This window comes from Carya illinoinensis, chromosome 11 (genome assembly GCF_018687715.1).
Source record: "Carya illinoinensis cultivar Pawnee chromosome 11, C.illinoinensisPawnee_v1, whole genome shotgun sequence".
NCBI classification, from domain to species: domain Eukaryota; kingdom Viridiplantae; phylum Streptophyta; class Magnoliopsida; order Fagales; family Juglandaceae; genus Carya; species Carya illinoinensis.
The window spans coordinates 1145334-1167014 of record NC_056762.1 but is presented as its reverse complement, the minus strand read 5'-3'; the positions used below and the strand labels follow the sequence as shown (position 1 = coordinate 1167014).

Below are 21681 nucleotides of genomic sequence, written 5' to 3'. Positions count from 1 at the left end.
TGTATGCAGATGATATATTAATTTTTGTAAATGGTGGCAAGGGTTCTATTAGGAGACTAATGTCAACTTTGCATCGCTATGAGGAGATGTCTAGCCAGCTAATGAATCCAAGTAAATCAACTATTTATTTTTCCTCCTCTATTGGTGTGGAACGGAAGAGGGAGCTAAAATTAATATCTGGGTTTCAAGAGGGAGAGTGGCCGTGTGGTTATTTAGGAATTTCTTTGTATGTGGGTCGATTAAAAATAAATTTTTTTGATGGTTTCTTGTCAAAGTTACAAAAGAAATTGGCAGGGTGGAAAAACAAGATATTATCTTTTAGGGGGAAGATCATTCTTCTAAGACATGTGTTGAATAGCATGCTGATTCATATGCTCTCGGTTTTGAAAGTGCCTAAAGGGGTGTTTGTGATGATAAAAAAAAAATTTCAGACTTTCTCTGGGGTTTCTCGACGGAATTAAGAAAGAATAAGTGAGTTTCTTGGAGTGTGATTTGTAAACCTGTGGAGGAGGGGGGTCTTGGTGTTCGAGATTTGAATGAGGTGCAGGATTCTCTATATATTAAGTTTGCCTAGAAGTTGCTTAAGGGAGTGTCTATTTGGGCAGATTTTTTAGAAAAAAGTACCTTGGGCGAGAACATGTTTATAAGGCAATCCAGTTGAAAAAGGGTTCACGGTTTTGGAAAGGTGTTTCTGAGTTGATGCCTAGAGTTTTATAGAATTCTAAATGGTTGGTTGGAAATGGGAATTTAAATTTTTGGATGGATAATTGGGTTGGGTGTGGTCCTTTACAAGATTTTTGCTCGGTGATAGGAGATATAAGCCTTTCAGTTGCTGAAGTGATTGATGTTAGGGGACCAAAAAATGAGATTATTTCTGGTTTGGTTCCGTCAAAGATAGTGCAGCAGATAAATGAAGCTGGTGTGAGGTTGAAATCTAATAAACTAGATGTGTTGATTTGGAAACATTCAGTAGAGGCGAATTTTACAACAAGGTCTGCTTTGGAGATTTCTAGACAAATTTGTGAATGGAAAAAGTGGTTATGGCAACCTAATATTTCCAAGAATATGTCTTTTTTTCCGCTGGAGGACGAAGAGAAGGGCAGTGCCGACAAATGATATAGTACAGAGTTTGGATATCCCATTTGTATCTAAGTGTCACTGCTGTATATTGTTGTGTGTTGAGTCGTTGCAACATATACTGTGTGAGGGGTCGAGTGTTCAAAGAGTTTGGAGCTATTTTGCTAATAGCTGTCAAATTCGATTGCCACATATTAGGAATTGGAAAGGAATGATGATGTACTGGTGGCAGAGAGCATCAATCATAACTCAAGTAGGATGGATAATGGGTGTACTACCAATTCTTATTTCTTGGGCTTTATGGGAGGCTAGATGCTCATCAAGAATGGAAGGAATTATTTTCAACATAGAAGGTGCAGTTCGTTATGTAAAATGTCTTCTTAAAGAGGCTTCTTGTTTGCTGCAGAATTTTCAAAAAATAAGAAAGGGAGACAACGTGGTAATGCAAAACTTTAGATTGCTGATAATACCAACGCATAAGAAAAAAGTGAAGTTTGTGAAATGGGAAATGCCACATTCGGATATGATAAAATTAAATGTTGATGGTGGGGCTTGTACGAATCTGAGAGAGGCAGGAGGTGGAGGTGTGATTCAGGATTCTAATGGGAGTTGTATTGCTGGTTTTGCGCATTGCTACGGATATGCGACGAATACGGTTGCCGAATGTCGTGCATTACTAGATGGTCTCCGCCTTTGTAAACAGTTACGGTTTCAGATTCAGAGTGTTCTAGTAGAATCAGATTCATTGGTGGTTATGAATTGGCTAGCTTCTGGTATTTGTCATCTTTGGTTTCTTGGAATTTTTGGGAGGAGATAAAGGAGATTTCTACAGAGATTAATGCGAGGTTTCGACATATTTATAGGGAAGTAAATATGATAGCAGATTTTTTGACAAAGGAAGGAACACATGGTGTAAGCTTTGATTTTTTTGGCTTGGGATTTGAGAACTCGCGTTTGCGAGGCTTGATCCGTATGGATCGGTTAAGGATGGTTTGTATTCGAGAGAAGTAAGGTTTTTGATTTCTTTGTGAATTGTTTATGGTATTCCTCCGCCACAAGTAAAGGTTTTTAATAAACTTGAGACGGAGCTGCTATATGGGTGGTTACCGACTCTTTACAAAAAAAAAAAAAAAACTAATGCACTATTTTTATTAGATGTGACATTGAGTGGAATCAAGGCTTACTCTTTAAATTTTAAAATACATTTTATGTATTAAATATTGAAATAATCTATTCATCATCAATTTTTTTTATTATCCTCTCATCATCACATGTTGTGGCATTAGATAATAAGTCCACAAGTGAAATATAATAAATAGTTTCTAATCATCTAATACCACATCATGGATGATAAGAGGATAATAAGAATTGAAATTGATGAGTAGCATCGCTCGAGAATACGTCATTTTCAAAGAAAGAATGTTGTTCTTCGCTATAGATTATTAGATTTTGTTATTTTCGATCACAATAACTAATGTGATATAATTATATCTAATAGAGAATGAAGGCCACTCTCTCACAAGAGTCTTTCTCCACTAAATAGTGTCTTTCCGTTTTCTTGCTTCTCAACTTCATCATATTTAAACTTTCTTCCCCATGAACCCAAACCCGCGCTTCGGAAACAAATATGGATGTGGAAAATCTGATACAACAAATAGAGGCCCTTTCTTGGAAAGATATCAACCTTATTTTAGAAATAAACACTACAAATGGAAATACTAAACTAGCTCTTATTGGAAGGATAGTGGCCACTCATCCCAATCAATAGAATATCTCTACATTCAAACTTCAAAGCAGCTTGGAGCTTTGTCAAAAATATCCACATTGAAGACTTGTATGTCAATCTTTTTCTATTCACTTTCCAATTAGAATGTGACAAGCAAAGAGTTTGGAATCAGGCCCCTTGGAACATTAAAGGTCACCTCCTCATCCTTAAACCATGGCCAGCCAGTTCTACATGGCAAGAGATAAGTCTTAACACTTCTATCTTTCATATTCGAGTTCATAGCTTAACAAGAGATCATATGAACGAAAAAATGGTGAGAAAATAGGAAATGCATTGGGGAATTTTTTGGAAGTGGATGTGGTCAGTTTGGTATTGCATGCAAAAAGGCACTTAGAATCAAGGTCGAGATAGACATCACAAAACCTCTAAAAATAGCTTTTAGCTCCCAAGAGATTACAACATCGATATATGGGTATCTTTAAAATTTGAACATCTCTCAAACTTTTCCTATGCTTGTGATTGTATTGGGCATGTCCAAGTTTTCTACGCATTCTTGAAAGAAATTCCCAACCAAGTCCCCTACAAGCTATGGCTTAGAGCTGAGTTCCAAAACTCAACTCCTTATATTCCATCCCATCAAAATAAGGCCATAATATCAAGCTTCCTCGAGCTGGAAAACTTAACAGAGAGTGAAATCTACAATGAAAATCCCCTACATAATTTGAGACTGGGTGAAAATATGTTGTTGGATATTCCTAACCCAATAATGCCACACCTGCTACTTGCAGATCAGGAATGTTCTATAGGAAAAAAACACTGCGGGGCTCAAACCAGCACAAACATGTAGTTCAACATTTCTCTCAATCATCAATTATAAAGAGAAAAAAGGAGGCAAAAATCAATAAAGGAAAAGAATTGATGGTGGAAGAGCAAAATCCTTTACTTGTAGACACTGAGAAATGGATGCTACCGAACGAAGCCATCCAAACCACCATCAGAGCAACACCTCATTTGTTAGCACCAATACGGGTAAATTCACCCAGAGAGCTCCTCACAAACATATCAAACACACTGATTAGAAGGGGTGAAACACAAAAAGAAACTCAGAATAGAAAAATGAAGAACATTACTAGGAAAGTGATCCTCTTAACTCCAGTTGATTCGGAACTGGTTGAAGAAGCAACTCAAGCGGCGATACATCGACAGCCTTTTCAGATCTAGTGGTGCATTCCCAACATCTTCTCAAAGAGAATCATTGCATGCCAGAGGCCTCGCCACTGTAGATCACTGTAACAGTAAAGCACTGTTAACAATAAAAGCTTAGCACCAACTGGCTTGTAGATTTCCACCTAATCTAGTTCCATCAATCATTCACTCACATCACAACTCTCAACTGACAGCAACACAACTTCTATATTCCAATTTAATGGAGTCGGCACTTCAAAACTTTACATACCCCTCTGCTCTAAACAAAGATGCATGGGCAAATCAATGGTTGAAGATACAAAAAATATTCATGGGATTTAAAGCTCTTCAAAGCCAGCAGCAATGGGCTAGGCCAGCCCCTTTATTCTCTACAACCCATCTCTCGGAAACTCAAGCTGAACCCATGTGGGAGTCCAAAGAGAGTAATAATCCTCACAGCCTAAAGAAACAGGTCAAGCCTAGTGACTCTCACCCCAAGGCCCAGAATTTGGAAGCAACGGTGGAGACCTCTGTGGAACATTTATGGGTTAGGCCTAATATCCCCCCTCTCATTTCATTAGCCCAAATCCCCATAACCCTTTCTTTAAGACCTAAGGAAACCCCTTTCATCCAAAGCCCAAAGCACTAAACTTTGTTCCCTCCATCTCTTACAATCTGGTCCACCTCACCTCTCCCAACCCATCTAACGAGAATACATCTCATGGAACAAAGCTTGGCCTTTTCTTAGAACCAACACTTAAAGGTAAATCTGTTAGTTCTACTCAAGCACATCTCTCAAGTGTATCAGTGAAATTGACCCAACCATTATACACGAACAACCTCCTAGTGACCACTATCTCTAGTCCTCACCCTTTCTCCAGTCAGCCTCTCCTCAACCTCGTGACCTCATTACATATGCTAGTACCGAAAAGAGAAAAATCTCCAGGTGTTAAAGCAAATTATCAACCAAGCCAAAAATTACAAAAACTATCCTCGGATAGTTCTACTTAAGAATTGAAAGCAGTGAAAGAGATTAATCAAGAGGACAAGGAAATGACACTCATGCTCTTATCAATGCAAGCTAAGAAATCAGGGAAAGTAAAGAAGCAAAAAGTAACTCCTAAAGCAAAACCATATAGCCGCACTACAAAAAAGATGGCTACTCCAGAATGTCCAAAAAAAGCTGGTGAGGTCGGCTCTAAGCCTCCAACCCCCCCATGAGAGCTATGGCATAGAATTGTAGTGGTCTTGTCCGCCCTAAAGTAATCAAAAGTATAAGGGCAACTATTAGAATACATAATTCGGATATTATCTTTTTGTCAGAAACCATGGTGACGGATGATCGCACCACTTCTATTGTAAATAGTTTAGGTTTCCACCATTTGGTACATTTCCCTGCCTCGGAAGAAAAATGAGGCCTTTTGTTGCGCTGGCGATTGGGTGTTGATATTGAACCGGTTCAAATTATTACTAATGCAATATCTATTTTGATCTACTCTGATCCTCTAACAATTATTGGCTTGGTACTTTTGTATATGCACCAACTCAATAGCAAAACAGAGCTCAATTTTGGAAGCTACTCGACTCAACTTATAAATATTTCCTTGGGCCTTTGCTTTATATTAGTGACTTCAATGATTTAATAAGCCAATCCGACAAATACGGGGCATGTCCAGTCACCTCAACATCAATAGGTGGTTTGAAACACCTCATAGACACTCATGGACTCATAGACATTGGTTTTTCAGGGCCTACTTTTACCGGGACAAGCAACCGACATGGTACTGTAATGATTAGAAAAAGACTGGATCGTGGCATAGCAAGATCAAAATGGTGATTACTTTTTTCGGATGCAACTATCCAACATCTCACAAATTCAGCCTCAGATCATCATTATCTCTTAATAAATACAATAAGTAGGGAGAAAAGGTACACCATTCAAATTCAAAGAATTTTGGAGGTGGGACCCACTAAGTAATCTTATCATCCAATAAGCTTGGCAGAAAAACTTCAACGACAATCCAGCTTTTATACTCTGCAGTAAGATTAAGGCAACTTAAGAAGCTCTTAAGCATTGAAATAAGGTTCACTTTGGAAAAATTTAGGTAAATATTTAGCACATTGAAAGGGAGCTTATTCAATTGCAAAGTAGTTCTCCAATACACTGGGGTTTGCAAAGAGAGAAAATCTTGCATCTTAAGTTTCACAATCAACTTAAAAATGAAGAATCACTATAGAGGCAAAAATCAAAAATAAATTGGCTCAAGACTTTAAACCTAAACACAAAATTTTACCATCTGTCAACAACAATCCAAAGAATAAGAAATGGAATTGACTCTATCAAAATATCCCAAGTAATTGGACAATGGACTAGCATATTATTGAATCAAATTTCATTAACCATTTCAGGACAATCTATGCCTCTTCAAACACCACTGTCTCGAAAGATCTTGAAAACCTTTTTGAGAAGCAAATCTCAGATCACGAGAATGAATTACTCAAAGCTCTGTCCTTTGAAGAAGAAATATATAGAGCACTAAAGCAAATCCCAAACCACAAAGTGCCGGGTTAGAACGGAGTGCTGACCCTCTTCTACAAACACTATTAGAAGATTGTTAAAAAAGAGGTCATTGTAGTAGTTAAAATTTTTTTTCAGAAGTGAAAAATTGCCAAGGCAAATGAATCACATGAACATTGCCCTCATTCCAAAAATTGAAAACCCAAGCTCTCCCCAGAACTTCAGGCTGATTAGCTTAACAAATATCATTTACAAAACCATCACAAAAATTTTGGCTAACCGTCTGAAGAGAACTCTCCCAAGCATCATTTCCTCTCTCCAAACAGCTTTTGTCCTTGGCCGTAATATCAAAGAAAATTCAATCATTACCCATGAAATGTTTCATTATCTTAAAATATCTCCAAGGAAAAAGGGACAAGTGGCGCTGAAGTTGAACATGGAGAAAGCTTTTGGCTACATAGAATGGAATTTTTTGTTCATTATTATGAGAGCTCTGGGGTATAGCTCAACATGGATCAATTTAATTAGGGAGTGTATTACGATGGCTACTTCTCCATCCTTATCAATGGCTTCCCAAGAGGTTTTTTCTAAATTCAGAGAGGTCTCAAGCAAGGTGACCCCATCTCTCATTTTCTTTTTATTCTATGCACAGAGGTGCTCTTAAGACTCATAGCCAGATTTGAAGCTACAGGGCACATTGAAGGCATTAAAATTAGTTGAAACAACCCTTCCATCTCCCACTTATTCTTCACCGATGATCTAATAATTTTCCGGAAAGTAGAAGAGAAAACAACAAGATTGATTAGAGATAACCTAGAAAAATACCAAGCTTGGTTTGTGCGAAAAGTTAACCAACAAAAGTTTTCAATTTTTATCACTCGAAATACCAACAACACGGCAAAAGCAATTATTCTGGCCAACCTACCATATAAGGAAGCTTTATCTAGAATGAATTACTTGGGGCTTCAGACTTTGCATTCAGCATATCAAATAAAGATAACTATAAACCAATGTTGGCGAAAATAAACAATAAACTCGAAGGGTCGAAATCAAAGGTAATATCTCAAGCAGGAAGAACTATGCTCATCAAAATAGTGGCAAGTACTATACTAACATATCAAATGTTAACTCACAAGTTTCCAAATTCGGTCAGTAAATCTCTTATTACCAGCTTTAAAAACTTTTGGTGGGGAATGAAGAAGGATTAAAAACACAAGCTATATATAAAATTTTGGAAGTCCATTTGTCAGCCAAAAAAAGCAGGCTTAAGACTGCGTCTCATGAGAAATATGAATGAAGTTTTACCAGCAAAAATAGGATGAGAAATGAGTCAACCCAATACTAGTATCTGGAAAACACTCATCTCCAAGATAAGGCTTCAGACTCATACTTGTGGAAAGGCATTCTCAAGACAAAGACTATTAGAAAAAGGTACTTGCTTTCAAATTTTTAATGGCTTATTAGTAAGGGTTTGGCTAGATCCCTGGATACCAACTATGGATAATTTTTAGCCCCTCCCATTTAGCCACATTACAGATTTCTCATCAACTCTTATAGTTTTAGATTTGATAAACCAAGTCAATAAAACTTGGAATGCCCAGAAAATGTAAACCTTGTTTCAGCAAGAATGCATCATAGAAATACAAAAAATAGCTTTGCCAAATTCCACTTCTAGAGATGATAGCCTATTCTAGACAAGAAATCAAAATGGAAAATTCTCAGTTAAAACAACTTATCACCTTGCTTCTGTGAGCGAGAATACAACATTGAATATGCTCCCAAGTTTTCCCATGGACAAGATTTGGAAACCGAAGATCCAAGACCGACATAAGCTCCTTCTTAGGAAAATAGCTTTGGGACATCCTTCCCACGAAAGAGAGGCTCAAAAGCTTTATCCCCAATATCTCATCGCTTCAATGCCCGCTTTGTGACGGTCAGGAAGAATCTCTACTTCATCTCTTAATTGAATGCCTGATCACCAGAATCTATAGAGTCAAAGTAGTTAGCCCCTAAATCTCTCTTCTTTGTCTATAAGTTCTATGAATGACTGGATCCTCCTAATCCTCAACCCAAATATGAAATTGGGCTTAACCTCTCAAAAAGAGCACCATTTCTAGATTTTTACAACTCTGGTCCTAGATTTTATACGGCGACTGCGAAATAATGTAGCTTACAATCAAATTAAACTCTCTCTACAAAAAGCATCAAAGCAACTAAACTCCTCCTACCAGGAAAATCTTGAAGCTTGGCCCTAAAATCATTTTAGTATCTCTTTTGATGCAGCAATTAGAAACTCATCTTCAACAGCCTCAGCTATTTGTAAAAACTCAAAAGAAGAAATTTTAGAGATATGGACAAAGGAAAACCCTTCGTTCCTACCGGTTTTTGCAAAAGTTTTAATAGTAAAATTGGCTATCAAATTGGCAAAGCATCTAAACTTTTCTTCAAACTACTCTAGAATGTGATGCCCAATTAGTAATTTCATCCATCGGGAGAAAATTACTGATTGGAGAATCTCTACTATTATCGAGGATATTGCATCAACACTGTTTACTCACAAAGGCTGGTACTTTAAAAAAATTGATCAATTTCAAAATCAATTTTCACACTCAGTAGTGCAATGGGTCACAACCAACTTTAAGTTTGGTAGCATTTTTTTAACTATTGTCCATTTTAGCTATCTGAATATTGATAATGGATAAGACCATTTTTAGATTAATAGTTTATATCTTCATTTCCTTCCATGAAAGTTTGATTTAAAAAAAAAAAAAAAACTAATGTGATATATTTTAAATATTTTTATTTATATAATTAATCAAATAATCATTTAAATTATAACATATTGGAAAATATAACTGAAAATTGCAATTTTGAATAGTAAATTACTCTTTTCATTTATCAAAGATAACAAAACAAAACAAAACAAAATTGCAGTTGTAAACTTACAGGCACTTTGACACTCGAAGGCGTGCAGATGAAGAGAGCCGGATCCTCTTTTTCCCAAAAGAATCCGATCGGCAAATAGCCTGCAAGGCGTCCCGATCCGTGCGAGAGAGAAGCGTCGGCACGGTAATGGAAGAACAATCGAAAACGCGGAAGCCAAAACCTAAACCTAGAACCAACACGTCGAAGACTAATTGTGCCTATGATAACGGTCATAACAAGAAGCAGAAGAAGAGCGAGTACGAGTTCTGCAAGGTGTGCAATCTGAACCACGACCAGGGCCAGCGCCACAAGTACTTCCCCAGTCACAAGACCTCCCTCTCTACCTTCCTCTCTCGGTTCCAATCCAAGCTTGCTGATGTCCGTTTTTTCCTCAAGAATCCCTGCCCTCTCCCCTCCAACCTCGCCTCTCGCAACCGCCTCTGGTGCGTTTTTTGCGACAGCAACATCGACGAGCTTGGTTGCACCTTCGCTTGGTAACTGCATTCAATGTATCCTATTTTTTTTATTATGTTCTTTAATTTCTGTTTGGTTGCGCGAGGAGAAACGGAAAGACGGTTAAAGGTTTTAGAAATTCTATGCTTTATGTTTTTCTGGTTTCCAAATTATAGGGTTGTAATCAACCGGGGTTCATTCTTGACTCAGTTTAGTGGAGCTTCTGATTTCGAACAGCGAAAAAAAGTCCGAGAATTATAGAATTTCTCGCCTATATTGATTTTTAGGCAGCCAGACTGTTGAATGTGGTTTCAGATCTCTGCTTTGGTGGATTTTTTTCTTGTTTTTGTAAATGCTTGTGTGCTGTTAACAGTTATAATGCAATTAATCATCTAGCGAGTGCGGATCATCTCAAGAATTTGAAGCATTTTCTATGGAAATATGGTGGTGCGGTGGATCGCTTGGATGCTTTTAGGATTTTAGAATCTGACGTAGCTAAGGTACTTGGTTAAGCCCTTTCTAATCAAGGTTTTTTTAAACATTTTGGAAGAGTGATTCTTCGGGACTTCTCACGTCACTGAATTATCGAGATAGCTGATATTTTAAAAATCAGGGAAAGAAACCTAATACTGCTTTCATTTACAGACTGATTACTCTTTTTTTTTTTGTGACTGCAGTGGGAGAAGAAGTGCAAATCTTTGAGAAATGATGATGTACTGTCTACTGAAGGGCCTATAGGACCAGTGCTTGGACCTTCACATGATATCCACAATGAACTCAACTCTGGAAATATTGATAGTTTTGAAAATTGTAGTATCCAATCTGTTAAATCAAGTCATTCAAATGGTGTTTTGCCTTTACAGTGTTATACGAATGAGTATCAGGTATCCCATTCAGGACGCTTCGAAGTTCCAAGTGCTGGAATGTATGAGTATGATGCTCAATCTTCTTTACCTGCAGAGACATGCTCTGGTAAAAAAATTTCAGAATTGATGGATTTTAGAGGTGAGCGTGCAATATATTTGAAGTACTTCTTTCTTTATTGTTATGTTGTATTATTATTATTGTTATTATTATTATTATTATTATTATTATTATTATTTGACAAAGAGGCCAACACCCTGTAATTTCTTTATTATTATTATTCTTAATTCAAGTTTTTAGTATATGTTATGGAGGAGATTTCTCGTACTGGATAAGAATGCTTATTCTAGTCTTTTGTTGTCTTCTATTTTTTACAATGTCGACTCAGTTAACAGGAATAGCCAACATGCTCTCCTTTATGACACAAAATGCTCAGCTGATGGATATTTCAGTAATGAAAGGGTAAGTTCTGTCATTATTGTGCTGAATTTTATTAGCTAAAAATATCGGGATCCCCAAGAAAAATGCCTCGTTATGTAGAAATGGTTTGAGAAATTGAAGGTGGCAGTAGCATCTGCTTGGTTGTCTTCCTGTGGAGACCATCCACCACTGCCCTAAGTTTGAAAAAGAAATTACTACTATCTGTACATTAGAGTGATATCATTCTTGTTTATATATGCAACTAATTGACGGTTTTGTACCATTCACGTATTATGATATTTGTTGCAGTTGTGAATTAACAATTTTTTATGTTCCACAAACTTGTGCCAACAATGGGGCTAGTTATTTGTAAACAATTCCCAATTCTTGAATATACTAAGCTCTTAATGCTTGGAAAATTTGAATCAGCATGCTATAGGGCAGAATGACTGTATAGTGCTTGCGTATGTTCAGGTATAGCTATGTTTGGCATTTTGTATCTTCTGGAAGATACCGGTATTATATACTAACTTATCAGTAATGAAAAGGTCGACCTTTCACTTCTTTCATGACCCGCCTGTAAATCTACTCTCTCTCTCTCTCTCTCTCTCTCTCTCTCTCTCTCTCTCTCTCTCTCTCTCTCTCTCCTTTTTTTCCCCCCTTGTGCATTAATATGTACTGACAACAGCTTCGAACATTTAATCTATTTTGATATAGACGTACCAGGTGCATGAGGATCAAGGGATTGTAAAAGGAGAGAGCAGTTTTCAAGGTACCAATCTTTGACTACATCAATTTTGGTTTTTGCTTTTTCTTTTTGTCTTTTAGTATTATTATTTTTAGATAAAATACACAAACCTTCTCAAACTACCAGCTAATTTGCAATCAGCCCCCAATCTATCAGTTGTGGCAATTACCTCTCAAACTACCAAAACATTGTAGTATACTTCCTGTGTGTACTCTGGCTTTGCCTAGATTCTATTAATAAAATTCCTTCTTACTTATCATAAAAAAAAGCTGTTTTGACAATAGGGAACGCTCTCTGGATGGTTTTAGGGCTTTTTTCTTTCACACATTGTTGCTTTGGGCCTCTTCTATTGTATTGTATGGAACGAGTCTTAATGACTTTTACGCTACTTTCCGTAGTGTGTGGTTTGTAATTAGGCACTATCATGTATACCTCTTGTGTACTTGGGCTTTACCTATTTACGTGGATTAATAAAATCTTTTTTACCTATCAAAAAAAAAAAAAAAACTTATCATAAAAAAAAAAAAAATAACCTACCAAGAAATTGTAATCTACCCACTCTATATATATAAAAAAAAAATAACATAAATGATAAATGCCATTAATAAAAGATAAAATTAAAAATCTATATGTAAAATACACTTTTATAAAATAAAAAAAAATAAAAAAAAAACTAAAAAATGGAAATTTATTTCAAAGAAATAAAAAAAAAAAAAAGATAATATTTTTTCAGACAGAAAAGGCAAAACATTAAAAATCATAGAAAGAATTAAAATTTCAAAAGTAATGTAAAGTTATTTTTAGAAAATATTTTTAAAAATTGAACATAGGGCATCCAAGCCATTAGGCCATGGTAGTAGTATAGGAAGCACCCGAGCGAATAACTCCACCCTCAGGTTTGCAACTTTGGAAGAGCAAAGTTATTTAAGTTTTTAGTTTTTTAAAATATATTTTTTTGATAAGTAAAAGAACGATGTTTTTAAATATATTTATTTCTTTTTATTGTATATTTAGGGGTAATTTTGTCTTCTACGGGGAAAAGGGTGTACATTGCAATTTGGTAGTTTGGTGATTGCCTAAATTGATAGTTTGGGGGGTTGGTTGCAAATTGGGTGGTAGTTTGAGGGGTTGCGCATTGTCCCATTTCTTTTTGTCACAGAGCTTTTAGCTAGACTCCATATGAATTCTTCATTAGAGTGGCATGTGTTCGAAGGATTGATGTAACTGAGATTGTATGCAGCAAAATTCACATATAGACTTATGGTTAGTTTAGTGCACAAGTTGGTGGAGTGATGCATTATTTGACACCTGATGTCCTTTCCTCATCTTGTGATTCATTTCTTTAGGCTTGCAAAATCTCACAAGAATTTCTACCTCGGCTGCTGACAAGGCTATAGATAATGTGCATTCTGGAGCTCCTCCTCCATGGTTCGAAGCAACTGAAGAAAGTCAGATCAATGTTCAACGAAAACCCACAGCAGACAGCCTTATGTCCCTAAATAAGTCAGGGAAGTCCAAAAAATTGAACCCGAAACGGGTTGGAGCTGCTTGGGCTGAAAAGAGAAAGATTGAGCTTGAGATGGAGAAAAGAGGAGAGATTGTCAATAGTGACTGCACTGCTAACTGGCTTCCTAACTTCGGTAGAGTATGGCAATCTGGCAGCCGAAAAGAATCTAGAAAAGAGTTTATGATGGAGAAACAAGAATTTATCAAGCCTGAAAGTAAATCTGAGATGCCAGTTAAGATACAACCTTACGTCAGCAAGCGAATGGTGAGCTCCAAATTTTCGCATGCCACTTTGTAGGTTCCAAAATCCTTTAGGCTAATTCTTGTAAGTTGAGGTTATGGAAATTCCTTATTGTATCATGTCACTAGTACAGCATTGCATTCCAAGGTTGTCTGCATTTTTTTTTTTTTTCTTTTTCTCTTTTTTATTTTATTTTTTATTTTTTTATTTTGTACTTACTGGCACTTAGAATTAGCATTTTATCTGCTACATGTTATTAAGGCTAGGTTTGGATACAAAGATTATTTCAACTCATCTCATATCATCATTACTACTTTTCCAAATTCGCACACAAAATATAATAAACAATTCAACTTTTTCAAATTTCAAAACAATAATAATATTAAAAAATAATATTCTAACAATATTTTATTCATCTCTCAACTTTCATCTAAAACCATCTTATTTCATTTCATTATCCAAACCTCACCTAAGTTGTGGAATACCATCGGTGGGTAGCCCAAGTGGTAAGGGCGAACTTGTGTCCATGAACCCCATGTCATAGGTTCGATTCCCCTTGGGATCAATCTGCTATTTAAGTGGGAGGCATGGTGGTGGGTTGCTGTGCTAGTCTCCCCCGGGGTTTATGTTCCATGGGTGAGTCCTAAGGACTCTGCCTGGGATGGTTCCCCCGTCATTAGAAAAAAAAAAAGGTTATTTAGTTGTGAAATGCCAGGAGCTGTAAATGGCTTCAGCACGTTCCCCAATACAATTAATCAAGACAGAAGAAAGATATGCTGTAAGCTAAAATGGAATGTGTTTCACTGCCTAACCTGCAGTAAGACAGTTTTTATGGTACTTGGGGTCTTAACTCTTTAAGCGCTGAACTCTACTGGATATAGCAGCTTATTCATTAGAGATGAATTGCCATCATTGATGGGTAACGGTTGATTTTCTTTGGAACTTAAAAAGCTAGCTCTGTTTTATATTCTAGACTTCTAGAATATGTACATGCATGTGTAACTTGTGTGGAACTTAAAAGCTAGCTCATTTTATATTCTAGTTCGTGTTGATATGTGTGGGCACACACCTTAGTATGTGAGGCTGTATATGTGCTAAATAAATGCTTGTTGTTTCCTGAATGGACCAGAAGTGATGTTTAGCTTTAGCGTAATTGTTTGAAACCTTCGTGGAGTTTGTTGCATGTAGTTTGGATGATTTCACACATATAGCATGATAATGAAGAAAGTTCCTTGCCAAAAATAATAATGTAAATAGTTATGCCTGAGTTTGGCTGTTATGAAGGGAGTTCCTAAGGCTTATACTTTTCTTTGGTCACCCTTGCAGCGAAGAGAAGCAGGTGAATGATCATATTGGAGACACAAATGACAAATGACAAATGTTGCGGGCCTGGTGGCTGTCATGTTAGAGAATCACTGCATGTATTCACCCCTTCCCTATGCCAAGTTTTTATTGGAGATTAAATAGAGTACCGATCTTGTAGCAAGAATTGGAAGCAGAGTTGGTGCAATGCAGCCTAAAATGGGTTATATAGTTACTAGGTCATTGTACATTAAAAGAAAAAAGGACCACTACGTATAATCAATGACATTGTAGGCATTTTGTCTGTTGTGCCAAATGCATTCAACACAATCCTTTTTCCCACATCTCATATATGCAGGATCAATTTTTGGTAGAATCAATGTTACCATGTAAAGAACGTATATAATAGCTGTGATCCTGAGTTTTAACAGTTCCCTCGATTTCTAGATTGCGAGAAGCTGCTTCTGTCTGAAATGTTGCCCATATTGCATATTTCACCTTTTACATCGACGTGGTAATAGTGCATCAGGCTGTTGAAATTGATATATTAGCATCATCTTGTGTTGCCTCATATGCTTGCGGCCCTAAAACTTGATTGGCATGCTCTAGGCTGGTACATGCAAATTCCCATGTCCATGTTTCTTATTTTTCTTTTGTTTAGGGGGAAAAACCGCTCAGTAATAAAATCAGCTTGTTTCTATGTGCTCTCACTTTTGACAAAAAGAATTATATTACACTATCACAACAGTATTAGCTGCGCAAAATTTAGTAGAATTGAATTGATCTCTGATCCTGAAAACCCATAGGCTCCCTTTGGAAGAAACCAAGTTCTCTTCACATAGGAACTCCCACGAAAACCACTTTTCTACCACTCGATGGACATCATGTATGACTACATCTGTTGCGTTCCCAGATCTGGCTATTATACTAGCAGTATAGATTGTTGGCATCCTACCTGGTGCCTCTGGTGTATCTCCACTCGGTCCATCGACCACTATCACATCCCACTTGTGCTGGTATACTACTTGCGGTAGATTTGTCAATGCAAGCTTGCATGTCGATCTCTGAAGCGGTCCTGAGCTAGGTGCACAGGCTGGATTCTGTCTTGCTTGCTTGAGCAGCTTGAAAGCCTTGTTGCCAGGTATCTGATAATCAACCTTGTACGTTCTAGTGCTATTTGAATTTGCTTTGATTGTGCTTAGGTCGTCAATCTCATCCACTAGAAAGATGGTGGTGCCACCTTCATTGATCTGCGAGAGGTTCAGATATTGGTATGCAAACCCAAAGATAAGCAGGTTGCAGGGGGCCTTGTTGATAATAAGATTTGATAGGAGCAGAAATTCCTTTTCTGTGAGGGTGCTGGCATTGGCAGAGGTTTTTAGCTGATTTGTTGGACCCTCAATGCATGGGGGAAAAAGGCATGTGTGGTGAACAATAGTGGGTAAAGTAGGCTTTGAAGAGGAACTGGATGAATTAGTGATTGTGATCAAAAGAAATCTGATGATGGAGAAACTTGATAGGATCATGAGGAGGACCGGGATAACTTTCTTTACGGCGATGTTCATCCTTCTCCGTCCTCTGCAATATTTGTAAATAATGGGTAGATCGTGTTGTGTCTCAGGCAAGAGTGCAGGAGAAAACTGAACAAGAGGAGTTGCAAGAGAACGGCAATGAAGCACTTCTGGGGGCATTGTTTCTGCAGTAGCACAGCTACCAGCACCCCCTACCCTCTTAACAGGGCAGTTGGACTCAGGGTTGTTAAATCTAATGGAGCCCCCTTGGTATCTTCTTGAGTGACAAGGAAGGAAACGGTTTGCTTTTGTTTCAAGTGTTTTCTTTTTATTTTTGAGTTGTCACCTAATTCCTGTGATGTTTGCAATATATTTTGCGAATTGGAAATATAAATTAAATTACAAACTGCGTGCGTGTATCCATTTGAAAAAGATGGGTGAAGAAGATTGGTGTTTCAATCATTTTAAAGGGGGCGGTAATGGTGGTGACTTGGGTTTTGAACTTCTAAGAGATAACGATGTTCGTTCATTAGGTTACCTTTTCTTTTTGTTTTTGGGTATCTTGTGCTAGTTTTGAGTGAAGTTGAAGAAGGCTAGCATGTAGTTGAAAGGCCACTTTCAAGCAATGACTTTCTAGGATCTTTTTTCATTTTATTTTTCATTTATTTATATTAGGATCGAATCTGTCTGTTATCCATTTAGATGACCAGTGGACTTTGGTGTTGTAATTTGCTTATAGAATTACCAAGGCATGGGAGGAAACGTGATCATGATTCATGGGGCACAAAATACAAAAGTGGGTTGGTATACGTTTTAAATCTGAAACCGTTAGATTCTAATGTACGCATACGCGGACATTTTAACCTGCTGCAAAGAGAATGTGAACAACTGATATCATTTATTTTAAGAGTAATGTTAAAAGCACAAGTTCTAAATAGACAAGTTTTATGCAAATCTTTTGTAAAAATTGGATCCTATTAAAAAATAATATATATTTTTTCGAACTTTTTACGTTGGAGTTCATTTTTTTTTTTCAAAAGGATTTCATGGGACTTGTCTATTCGGGATTGAATAAATCATTACTCTTATTTTAATTGAAATGAAGAATATCCTCTCGGAAAAAGAGACAAAAGCTAGGGATAAACATGAATGCACCAATTAAATATAGATTGCTGAGGATGAATGCAAAAGGTAAGGTGCTGCTGAAAGATCTTGATATTTGCTGCTACAGAATGGAAAGTGATACGAACTCCTCCTTGGTTTGCATCAGAAAGAGTTGGTGAGAGACGTGTGAAGGAAAAAGGGAAGAAGGACGTTCTTTCAACACTCTTCGCTTTAAATATTTCAAATCTATGAGCATACAAATATTGTGACATTCATCTCCTCGAGTCTTGAAGGAGATTTCTCTAGTCCTGAACATAAGGAAGGCACAGGAAACTCTCATCTTTTAGGAAAGAAAGGTAAGGTTCCAAAGTCCCAAGCCATAGTTGAGAAAAGGGGAGTTTTTGGCTTCGCAGTCCCTTTCAAGAGCAGCTTCCCAGAAGCTTCAATGCAAGAGAATTGTTCAAACAAGGGTTGATATATGTATTCTAGGAAAGAATAAACAGAGCTACAGCTAATATTATAGGTTATAATATTAACTAATAAGAATGTCTTTGCACTGTTAGGCTCAACTGAGACATAAGGTCTATGAGTATGAATGAGGGAGATATGCTGTTCCTGGTCTGGCATATATATTTTGATTAATCTTATAATATTTAATTTCAATGTCATTGTCCGTGACTAATCGCTTGTTCTTATGACCTTGTCTGTATGGAAGCTGATGTCTCGAGCATCTCTACACGGCATATACTCTCTCCTGTATCCCTCTCTCCTCAACATTGTTTACACCGAATCACAAGCATTTGTTTTATGGTTTCTTCTGTACTTGGACAAAGATTCGAGTCATGTCTAATTGACCCCATTTTAACATTATTTAGCCAAGAATGGCTGATGAGCTCATACATTATAGCAAGCAATTGGCAGCAAAAATTCATATAGTTTCAAAAGAATCTTTTGCTTTTATTCTTTTCTATCGTATATACCTCAGTAGGATGAGTACTTCTTATATATTATTCAAAAAGGTTTTGTATTGGATGTGAGATAACCAACAATACCTTGACAGATGAGATTCTCTAAGACTCAAACTATTTGATGCCAAAAGTTTTTTGCTTTGTTATTTGTTCTTTGCATAAATGCTAAATTTATACATGTAACCTTTATACTAAAGATAATACCGAAAGGTATAGGTATAAGAATAATGAACAGCATATGTATAGGTATAACCATCTCTCCTTTATGGCTTACCCATTTTTCATTTTTATGTAAAATGACTAACCAACATGTCAATGACATATCATGTCTCCGTTGAATTATGTAAAATCAATGCAAATTACATATGAGCTTGTAAAGTCATTCTCTACAGTTATTTAACATGCATTTTTTTTTTATCTATGGAAACATTTTTTTCTTATTTCTTTCCTTTTTCTTATCTTTCTTTATATTTCTACGTTTACTCTTTTTATTGATATAATATGAAAAAGTTATAACATTTGTGTTCTCCCATGATGCAGGTGGAACCAGATCACAGATTACCAGGGAACTCGATGAGGGTCAAATTCTGAGAAAATTTCGTACTTACGTTTTCCAGCTATCGGAAGTAACTCTGCCCTTAAAGGCATTACCAATAAATGGGTCCATTGCTCCAAGCCAAACGCTCTCAAGGGTCATTTTCCCTCCAAATTTAATATTTCAGAGCTTGTGATTTCATCTCCAATCAAATATATATTGAGTTTTCTTCTCAAAGTCATAGTTTCATTTAAAATTTTGAGTCGGTAGGTATTCTAGCCAAACCAAAGGTTTAATATGATACTTAAACTCAACCAGAGATAATCTAAATACTAAACCATGGTTATAGCAACAAAAACTAGTTCTAATGGTTCTTGGTATCTTGTTTCAAAGCATTGCTGCTGTCATTGTGGACGTGACAATCATTAGTTCTAATAATTTCTTTAGTACCCCACCTTTCAGATCCACATCTGCAATAACCAAAGTTTTGGCGAGTTTGGCTTGGCTTTCTCTTTACAGCTGACTATGTTTGTTCCTCCAGATCCTCTCTTTCTCTCTTTCCAGTTGTTTCTTTTAGTTTATCTAGTATACCAATCTATATCAACAAGATGTTTTGATCAGTTCGGCTTGTTTTTCTCTATTTCCTCTTCTTCTCTCTTCTGTCCTCTCTTCCATATCTTCTATTCTTTCCTAAATCTTTCAGCCTAAACCCATTCTGCAGCAAGAGTCTTTTTTTCTTTTTTCTTTTTTTTTTTATTCTTTTTTTTTTTTTTCTCAAGAGAATTTGTAAATACATACCTCTCTTTCTTGTCTTGATTTCTTGAATTTGTAGATACATACCTCTTTTTCTTTCACAGATCTTCCCAAAACTTGCATATTTAGCCAATAAAAAGTTCTTCTATGTTTCAATAGTGGCAGAGGATACATCCTATGGGAAGGAACACTGAAGAACAGATTGTTTCACATGCAGGATCTAAGGTGAGTGCTTATAATTCAAAACCATATTCTTTATTGTCATATTCAATTCCGTCTCACAAAGTTATAACAAATCAGGCAATGAAGGAAGGTGATAAAGAAAAATCCCTCTTTGCTTCTACGCACAAACCACCTGCATCAAATGGCAGACCAAGCAGTATGGTTGTTAAGGTATAATTCATTTTCTTATGTCTTAGTTTTCTGGAAGGTTTTAATGGTGCCTAATATAATCTCTTTTTGATTATTCTTTTTTCTTGAACTAAAAACAGAAAGCACGTACTGTGATACCTGCTCATATTGTAGCCGAAGCCATATCAACACTTCATGGTCTTGACCTCAGATGGTCAGGTCCGATCACACCAACAGAAATGCGGTATGTTGAGCAGTATGTCTTAGCAAAGTATCCGGAGTACGCCAGGCTAGTGGAAGGAGAAAAGAGAGATCTCTCTGGTCTTTGCATCAATGAGGAGCCTTCAGATCCCACGTTTGATGATAGGCGGAAGCTCTCTAGGGGTAGTTTAAGAGATCCTTCCACCCCTACTTTTGGAAGCAGTCAACCTGATTTGGATAGGACCCAGTTGGAGCCATCAAGATTGGTTGATATTCTCACCAAAAAATCCACGTTTCCTGGAAGTTTTATCTCGATCCCTGAAATCCAAGCTCGAAACAAGGTTTTGAAGCACTGTGGATTATCCGATGATGACTATCTTGTGCTCTTCACTCCCAGCTACCAGGATGCCATGAAGTTGGTTGGGGAAAGCTACCCTTTCTTCAAGGGAAACCTTTACATGACAGCTATAGGGGAAGAAGAAGAAGAAGAAGACTGCATACGGGAGTTTGCAATTTTCAAGGAGTCCAAAGTGATATCAGCACCTAAGGATTGGCTGGATTTGAGGATCAAGGGATCACAGCTTAGCCAGTATTTTAGGAGGAAGTGTAAGCACAGCCCAAAAGGACTATTCGCTTATCCTGCCGATATTAATGGGACTCGTTATTGAATGCATTGGGTTTCAGAAGCCCACAGGTACTACTGGCATGTTCTGCTTGATGCTACCGCACTGGTTGTAGGGGAGGATAGGTTGAATCTCGCACTCCACCAGCCAGACTATGTATTGTGTAGTCTTGACAATACACATGCTAATCCTACAAGGATCACTTGCCCCTTGGTCAGAAGGAAATCCTTTGACACCACAACAGCTTCATCTCAGGCAAATTAGTGAGAAGGATAGGAAGTTCTTAATCTGATGCTAACACGGCTTTGGATCAGAGCGACTGAGTTAACGAGGTTTGATTGACATTGTATTGTAGGATATGTTTCAACTGGTGTAGCAATATCATTACATTTTAGCAACTTGGACATTTACATTTATACTGTTTTTCAAGAAATACCAGATAAGTCGTTAGCTGATTATGATATATAGACACGATTATGCAGCAAGTCTAGTGACTGAAACAACAGGGAAGCCTAGCCGAGCCTAAAGGAGCTTTTCAAATTCCACCCATAGTGACTCCTGTTATAAAACCAGGAGAGTTCCTTTCACATCTCCTTTGGAATTTTCAAGGACAAAAAAGGTGGACTCCATTCGTACAAACTAATCGCACAGGGATGATCAGAGTTCAGAT

At 37.0% G+C, this 21681-nt stretch overlaps 4 protein-coding genes across 6 annotated transcripts; 3 read left to right on the top strand and 1 right to left on the bottom strand.

Moving 5' to 3' along the window:
* Nucleotides 1–759: 759 nt before the first annotated feature.
* On the top strand, nucleotides 760–1894 carry LOC122281287. The gene is made up of 2 exons (XM_043092655.1): nucleotides 760–992; nucleotides 1276–1894. Exons 1-2 carry the CDS (start codon nucleotides 760–762, stop codon nucleotides 1892–1894), a joined length of 852 nt encoding a protein of 283 aa, XP_042948589.1.
* Nucleotides 1895–9413: 7519 nt separating this feature from the next.
* On the top strand, nucleotides 9414–15439 carry LOC122281589 (TITAN-like protein). 3 transcript variants are annotated; one of them, XM_043093215.1, is made up of 7 exons: nucleotides 9414–9925; nucleotides 10258–10384; nucleotides 10562–10889; nucleotides 11137–11210; nucleotides 11895–11940; nucleotides 13263–13716; nucleotides 14990–15439. In XM_043093215.1, the coding sequence occupies exons 1-7, from the start codon at nucleotides 9579–9581 to the stop codon at nucleotides 15036–15038; spliced, it is 1425 nt and encodes a 474-aa protein (XP_042949149.1). In that variant the 5' UTR covers nucleotides 9414–9578; the 3' UTR covers nucleotides 15039–15439. The 3 variants fall into 3 exon arrangements, with proteins under 3 accessions (XP_042949149.1, XP_042949148.1, XP_042949150.1); XM_043093214.1 differs by having other exon boundaries at nucleotides 9415–9925; nucleotides 11886–11940; XM_043093216.1 differs by having other exon boundaries at nucleotides 9416–9925; nucleotides 11886–11940; nucleotides 13263–13687.
* Nucleotides 15440–15676: 237 nt separating this feature from the next.
* Nucleotides 15677–16751, bottom strand: LOC122281590 (glucuronoxylan 4-O-methyltransferase 1). Its single transcript, XM_043093217.1, has one exon. It carries the CDS (start codon nucleotides 16654–16656, stop codon nucleotides 15697–15699), a length of 960 nt encoding a protein of 319 aa, XP_042949151.1. The 5' UTR covers nucleotides 16657–16751; the 3' UTR covers nucleotides 15677–15696.
* Nucleotides 16752–17590: 839 nt separating this feature from the next.
* LOC122281160 lies at nucleotides 17591–21474 on the top strand. The gene is made up of 3 exons (XM_043092466.1): nucleotides 17591–20061; nucleotides 20137–20229; nucleotides 20328–21474. The coding sequence occupies exons 1-3, from the start codon at nucleotides 20014–20016 to the stop codon at nucleotides 21054–21056; spliced, it is 870 nt and encodes a 289-aa protein (XP_042948400.1). The 5' UTR covers nucleotides 17591–20013; the 3' UTR covers nucleotides 21057–21474.
* Nucleotides 21475–21681: the final 207 nt, after the last annotated feature.